The sequence below is a fragment of the Poeciliopsis prolifica genome, unplaced genomic scaffold, assembly GCF_027474105.1.
Source record: "Poeciliopsis prolifica strain line A6 unplaced genomic scaffold, Auburn_PproV2 SCAFFOLD002, whole genome shotgun sequence".
Taxonomy (NCBI): Eukaryota; Metazoa; Chordata; class Actinopteri; order Cyprinodontiformes; family Poeciliidae; genus Poeciliopsis; species Poeciliopsis prolifica.
The window spans coordinates 8,420,671-8,428,058 of NW_026562377.1; the positions used below are offsets into that span (position 1 = coordinate 8,420,671).

A 7,388-nucleotide genomic window follows, 5' to 3' on the forward strand; every position below is an offset into this window, starting at 1 on the left:
CCACCTCACACCGCAGTTCATGACAATGATAATAACAATGATAATAATGATAATAATAATAAAACCTTCAAACCCTTTTGGGTTTTTCCTTTATATGTTGATAAAATTTTACGGCGAAATCTTTTTTATAATTTATCACCATGCTTTGTTATTGCTATTCTCCTGATCTTCTCAGACTTAGTATTGAGCGAATGCTAATATTTTATTAATATCATATCTCCACAAATGATTATGTATTACACCTGTGTACAATCCACAGCAAAAAAACAGTCTAACCAATAGGGGAACATCGTGACTACAAATATCCCCAACATTTGCCCAAATACTCCTACTGCAATGTGCAGTTTAGGACAAGTAAATGCATAAGAAAATGAATGACTATCTTCATTGTCATTAAACTAAAGAAAGATTTATGTAAATGGAATAATACATGGCAAACAAGACATTGCAACTTTTGAAGCACAACTTTATTTTGAATAGTTACAGACAGACAGGGCAATACAATAATTGAATATCAACATACACAGTCAATAGTTTTTCAAATCACAGTATACATTGTAATTTAACACATATCTCTGTGTGTGCTCCTTTTCTATCTAGCAAGTCACCATCCATTTTTTGGCCATGCAGCATCGCTTACATATAAATGTTGGAAACACCTCAATAAAAAACAGTTAGCAATTAGCTATTATCTAAAATGTTTGGAGAGTATATAGCATGAAAATATGTCATTCTGATATTAGATTAAGCTATTTTCACAGTGTAGAGCTCATGTCAAGATGTTCATGCAGCACAGCCAATTGATAGTTTTGTTGAATTTTGGGAATTACAAAGCAATGAGAACAGGCATCAGAGACATTCATTTGCTGTTTGCAGAAGCCACCATGAACATTGATTATAGTGTTAAAAAGAGGTTATAAAAATGAAAAACTTAAATTGTTAAGCCATAGAGAGTGTTTGTATCTTGCATTCTGTTTACTGTTGCCACTAAAACTCATTTTGAAGCAAGTGGCTTTATGTTTCTTGCATTCAGTTAAGGTACACTATACCAATATTTTTATGTTGTAATACTGTTTTGTTTGTGAATAGTTACCAACCAACTTAATATTTAATACTTAATGTTTGTCTATGTCAATACAAATATAATGTTGTAATGTTATGCTGGGCTGTATTCAAACACCACTGTGACAAAATGTATATTTGCACAGTGCTTTTAGCTATATCTGAAATACTGAAGTTTTTAAATTCCAAAGAAAAGTCAAAAAATTGCTAAAGTGCAAAGGAGTATCTTGGCAGGTTGATAAACTGAATCAAGTTTTAGTTTTGTAATAAATTTGTGCTGGAAATGCATTAAAATTCAGACCCCATGTGAACATTAACTGAACATGTTTAAGCAGTTTGTGGAACTTACTTGCCTTTTCAACCTTTTTTCAAGTCTGTCAAAGTAAAGAACTTTTTAAAGGTTCGTTTGTTGGTTGGAGGTAGATTGATTGTAATCCATTTTAATGTCTGACCTATGGTTACTACAAGGGTTATAATTTGGAGTCACTATTTGTGGAAACTGTTTGTTTTTTTTATTATTATTGGAAATACAATGCAAGGTCTGTCTGCAGCAGTCTCTCCAGAAAACCACAACACTGCAGATTGTGAATTCAGAGATGAAAAACATTACATTTCATTAAATATGTGACTACTAAAATTTGTAAGTGAATGACAGCAAGTTAAATAAGTAAAAAAAAAAAAAAAATCATCCTCTATAAACCTACATGAGTCACCAGTAAGGATAAACTCTTTCTGATAATTAGTCCCTCTCAATCTAGTTCTCTGTTGCACTTTCCATCTTTGGCACCTGCTTTAAATCTTTACTTCACCGCAGTGTTTAGGCTCCACCAGCTAAAACCTGCCTACTGTCAGGCCAGTCGCAGCCTTTCTTCTCTTGAGCAGCACAACTTTCTTTCTGACATATTTCTTGAATCATTTGGGATTTCAGGAACCTTCTATAAGAGTCTTTTTCCATCAAATTGTAGATCATCTTCTGAGACTCATCAAAACAGGATGGCCCACCACTCTCGATTTCCCGCCTTGTTTTTTCTCTAGTAGCTGCATCCAAGTTTACCTTGAATGAAAAAAAAAAGAGGCAAAGTAGAAATCAGGAAATTTGGATCATATTTTGCAGGGCAAATAGAATGTCATCTTCTTAGTAAACTGGTAAGAAGATGGCATATATCCAGAAAAATTTTCAAATTGTGTTTTGGGAGGGAGCAGTTGCAACTGTGGCAAAAAAAAAACCCCAAAAAAACTCCAAGTTATTTGCTCTTTTCAGAGAATAAAAAAGTTAAAAAAAAAACTGAAAAATAATGAGCTTAGCAGAAAGCTGGTTTCACCATGATTGGTAACTCTGTTCATTGTTGAATTTCCTGGAGAGAATTAAAGTCCTTCCCGAATTAATCAGATTTTCTTATTTTAATTAGATAGACTGAATACTATCATTCATGTGAATTTCTACTGTCAATAAAAAAACAGTCAAAGGTAAATATATTTTTAGTTGCCTGTTCTAGTTCTTTATACTTCATTCACAAAATGAGTCTTAATTTAAAACCTATTGTCTTAAATGATTTTTAAGACAGTAAGTGTTGTATAATGTTTACATAAACAAACTTACTGATTTCATTCAAGCGTTTTTATCAAATAATGATTTTTTTTTACCTCATTTGGAGCATCAGCCTCAACATATTGCTGGTATATTTGCTTGGCTTTGGTTGGCATCTTGGAAGGTGGAGTCTTCTTGTAGTCCTCACAAGCAATCCAGAAGTAAACATTTTCCTGGCTGAACTCTGACTTCAAGAAGCTGGTAAAGATTGTGCGGCCCACTAGGAGTAAGAAAGAAATTATATAGACACGTGATATCACAACTTAACATCTGCTCATCCGTCCATTTGGACACACATTAACATCTAAGAGAAATATTAATCAATAACTGTTATGTTTCTGGACTTCCCATATTTTTTAACTGTAGGATGAAGAGTACCCAGAGGATCATGCAAAATTTACACAGAAAATTCAATTCATGACCATATCTGTGACTACAACAATAGACAATTAGTTAATGCCAAATTAAATGAAATGACCAAAGTGACACTTTTAATAGATTAAAATGGCAAGATATCTATTTTGTGCTGGTCCTTGCCAATGAGAGCTAGGTTTAATTGTCTTAACTTGTCAAATATAAATAGCAGTTAGTCTATACCTACTTTTCAGTTTATCCAAACCAAGGTTATATATAGTGTATTCCAAGTTAGAAAAGCTTACAAAGTTTTTTGAAATATCTTAAAAACTATTTTGACCACGGAAATGAAACCCCTTAAAATTGATCATATCGGCTTCTTTAGAAAATGTCACAATTTACGATGTAAACCATTCTTGACCATAACTATTGCACAATGGAGACATTTGGCTATTAAATATCGAAGACATAGTTAGCATAACTATGTGCTACAGCCTCAGTTTGAACTTTTACTGCATATCTAGCACGTAAAAGCATTGCTACTGTCTAAATCTGAAAATCCAGAGGAAGCCATGTAGGATCATGTAGTACTGATCATTTGTGTTCAAACAAAAGGTATAAGATGAATTACCATTTATCATTTGTTTAACCTGTGTTATAAATATGAGCTGATTGTTAAGTTGTCTAAAGTATTTTAAAAAACAAATATTTTATTTTTTAAATTTAAAGACTGCAGAGCAAATAGATATGAGCTTCTGCTGGAGACATAATACCATAAAACTTAACAGACGCAGCTGTGCTTCTTCAAACGTCTGCACAACTAAAATGACAGATAGTGGAAACCATTTATGATAAACAAAGTCTTCTAAAAGATCAGTTCACTAGAAGCTGATGGCTGGAGACAGAAGGAGGACATGACAATGTTGGAGGTCAGTGGCCAGGGTTCATGGGATGCATCATGTCAGAACTCAGCTGGTTCCCGCAAGGCCAGTGCTCTACTGTCTACTGCATACTCTTGACGAGATTCTCAGAGTGCTGAACTGCACAAACACAATACACATGCACACATTTGCTCACAAACACATGCACACACATGCACAAACTCTACACTAGTCACAATGCCCTGAGGGGCCATCCAGTTGTGCCTTGTGACACGTAGCAAAAACCCAGACCCTGAGAATTAACTGGGAAGTGCCTGTGCATGTTTGTACTTAATTTGTTCCTCTAACACCGTGATGTCTAAGTTCCATTTGTTGAAAAACAGTGTTTCATTGTTCCATGCAAAATGTCACTTTATGAATAATTATGATAATGAAACCCTAAAAACATACTTCCACTTTTTTTTTTTTTCAGGTTTAAGTCTTTAAAATGTGGAACAGAGATAAAACACACACGCTGCTCTCCTCAAAAACCTTATTGACGACCATTAACGAGTAAAGTGCTGCTGATATCAGGCTGTTGATAGTGTTCTCATGACTGAAGCACCATTTTGTCTCATGAGAAACATTTACTCAACTTATATAAACAGGTTTATTCTTTTACATAAACCACAAGGACCTCCTGCTGAAAACTAATGAGTCCAGCATGACAGTCAATGGCAATGTAATTGGGATCAGATCTGGTCCTTTCAGCTTGATTTATATCTATTAGTTCCTGTACTTTGCCTCGTTCTACATTAAATTCTTTTTTTTTTCTTTTTTTTTTATAGAAGAAACTGTAACATTATACTCACTTTCACTGCTCATTACATGACAGAAAGACTCCTTCCATTTCTCCACCTCAGCAGTGTTAGGGACTCTGAAAGATGACAAATATGTCATATGTCATATGTATATACATATTTGGTAGCGGAAAACACATATGTACAAAAAAAATATTCAGACGCAAATGTGATTTTTATTGGTACATATTTATTTGGGTTTATCTTGAGATCCCACTGTTTTGTTTTGTTTCAGACTTGTTTTATCTCGCATGCAAATTCTTAATTTCTATTGCCACCATCTCACCAACGGTTTTAATATGATTGTGATTAGGACAAATCATTTATTTTCAATATTGCATAGAGAAATATGCTTTTTTTTGTCCTCGAGTATTTTTAGATTATTGAGTGTATTATTCAGAATTCAGTGTTGACAACAGCAACAATAACATCTGACCTTTCTATCATGGAAACTTACACCTCCACAAAAATCTCTCTGTATCGGCAAAAACAAAAGTCATAAGAATAATAATAGCTATGTCCAGAGGGGGAAAAGCATAGTTTGTATTCATATAAATGACTCCATGAACTAAATATTGATTATTTATCACTGTTAATGGATTGGTTATGTGTTACTGGAAAGGAAAGGTGAGCACCATCACCTTCTCAAAGAGGACAATGACAAGCTTCCCATGAAAATTACACCTGCAGGCATATCAGGGTCAAAACAAGATCTGTTGTTCCATGTGTTGTTGACGTTAAATTTAACTCTTCAGTCAAAACACCAGTAATCATAAAAAAGAAATGATTATTTTGGTCCAAACAGCTGCAAACGACTAAGTACACTAAATGAATATAAAGAACCTCGGTCATATGAGCTCTGATTGTCTAATAAAGTGAAATGACATTCTGGTTGAGCACATCTTTGCAAGTCCTCTTGTAACATAAATCAACACATCAATCAATCAATTCTCTTTATCGCTTCCAAAATTACAAAATAAAAGGCACTCTCACCACTGAAAAGAATCCTCAGTTCCAATTGTTTATTGAAAGAGGCAAAAAACATCTTGTGGGATAAGAAAGCATTGAAAGCACTTTACAGGTAATTTTGTTCATCAACAAATATTTTATGATTGTGTTCAAACAACATCAAACTGAAATACAATAGAACAAACAAAGACATGTTTATCCACAATACTCTCTCCTACATGAATATTTGTGTTGTTCTTAATGCAACAGGTTAATTAAAATGAGCATTAGGATTTATTTTTATCTTCTGGAAAAAGAACATGTTAAACTTTGGGACAAATCAAATTTAACAGAAAAAGAAAACAAAACCATCTGAATTTTTCTGACCTTTTTTTATCAGCCGTTGAAGTTTTCTCCTTTATCTCCTTCTGATCTGCGGCTTGAGGTTCAGGCTTCTGTAGTAAGAAGCTTATTTTGTGCTTGATGTCTTTAGCACTGCGGAAACATGCATTTAAAAGATTTCAGTTTGTGTGCATTAAAAAAAAACATCAAAAGAATGGCTTAGAAGTATAGAAGTGTTGAAGAGCTCTTATATTTAATTGATAAATATAATATACAAACTGGTTTCAAAAAGTAGTATTCTGTTTCCAAAAAAATATACAGTTAAAGAAAAAGACAGTATTTGATTTGATTTCCTTAAGCATAACAACTTATTATTTTAATTACACTAATCTTACCTTTTCAAGCAGGTGGCAGGGAGTGTTGCAAGTCCTTTACACATGATGAAACTCTTAAAATTCAAAAGTCACAACTTGTTTTTTCTCAATTACAGAAGAGAGGCAACTGAGTAATTGTGACCAGCAGAGTTTTTATAGCGTTGTCTTTCAGCATTAGAAAGCTAGCTGAACGTATCTCCTCCTCCCCCAGCAGTGATTTATACCGGCAGAAAGCGTTGAGAGAAAAGCAGCCAATCACAACAGATGGAGAGAGGAAGAGAGAGGCGGAGAACTAGAAGCAGAGAGAGGGAGGAAAAAAAGGGGAGAAGACACAATAGAACCTGAAAACAGATGGGATTCAAATCAGCCTGAACAAAAGGTAATTTCTTCCTATTGAGGTCATTGGGGTGTTTGAGGAACTTGTGAAGGAGTTCATATGAAGGAGAAAGAAAAAAAAAGTATTTATCTCCTTCATAAATCTAACCTAGGTTTTTACAGTGACATATGCTTGTGCTCTTTTTTTATTGCACTTAACAAGCTGTTTTTGCAAAACCGTTGTCATTTGTTTTCATTGACAGAAGGATAAATTCCTTCAATAACATTGAAGGAATGTTATTGAACATTCCTTCAATGTTCAATAATATTGAGCATTGGCTGGATTAGTCAGAGTAATCCATTCAAAATAGCATGTTAACTTACAACATTTGGTGTCTTTTTTAATAATATCCTCCCATTTCAAATGGCACTTATAAAGTGTTGTTGAACAATATTAGATGTGTTTAAAATCGCTTCCATTATCGGGTATCTCATTTATATATTTACTATGAGTTTCCACTCAGATTTGAGTTTTTATTAATTCTCTTTATTGTTTAAAATGATCCACAGTAAACAGCTTAATTGTCTGTGTTCATTAGTTTTAGGGATGTTTGGCAATGTGTTCTTTTGTGTTTAGTTTCTTGCTTTTTTGTGTATTTGTGTCGTTCCCTGAAAGTCTTTTGTG

General features: G+C 33.7%; 1 protein-coding gene across 1 annotated transcript; it reads right to left on the reverse strand.

Moving 5' to 3' along the window:
• Positions 1 to 449: 449 nt before the first annotated feature.
• On the reverse strand, positions 450 to 6,955 carry rgs4 (regulator of G protein signaling 4). Its single transcript, XM_055046862.1, has 5 exons — positions 6,410 to 6,955; positions 6,060 to 6,167; positions 4,737 to 4,801; positions 2,707 to 2,870; positions 450 to 2,116 (listed from the first exon to the last, which is right to left on the reverse strand). The coding sequence occupies exons 1-5, from the start codon at positions 6,451 to 6,453 to the stop codon at positions 1,880 to 1,882; spliced, it is 618 nt and encodes a 205-aa protein (XP_054902837.1). The 5' UTR covers positions 6,454 to 6,955; the 3' UTR covers positions 450 to 1,879.
• Between the last annotated feature and the right edge of the window lie 433 nt (positions 6,956 to 7,388).

Excerpts from the sequence above, each read along its gene's own strand:
- rgs4 (XM_055046862.1), bottom strand. The coding sequence starts at position 6,453 with ATGTGTAAAGGACTTGCAACACTCCCTGCCACCTGCTTGAAAAG. Across the intron at positions 6,168-6,409 it reads CCTGCCACCTGCTTGAAAAG|TGCTAAAGACATCAAGCACA; the intron begins GTAAGATTAGTG and ends ATGTTTCCGCAG. Across the intron at positions 2,871-4,736 it reads TCATGTAATGAGCAGTGAAA|TGGGCCGCACAATCTTTACC; the intron begins GTGAGTATAATG and ends TCTTACTCCTAG.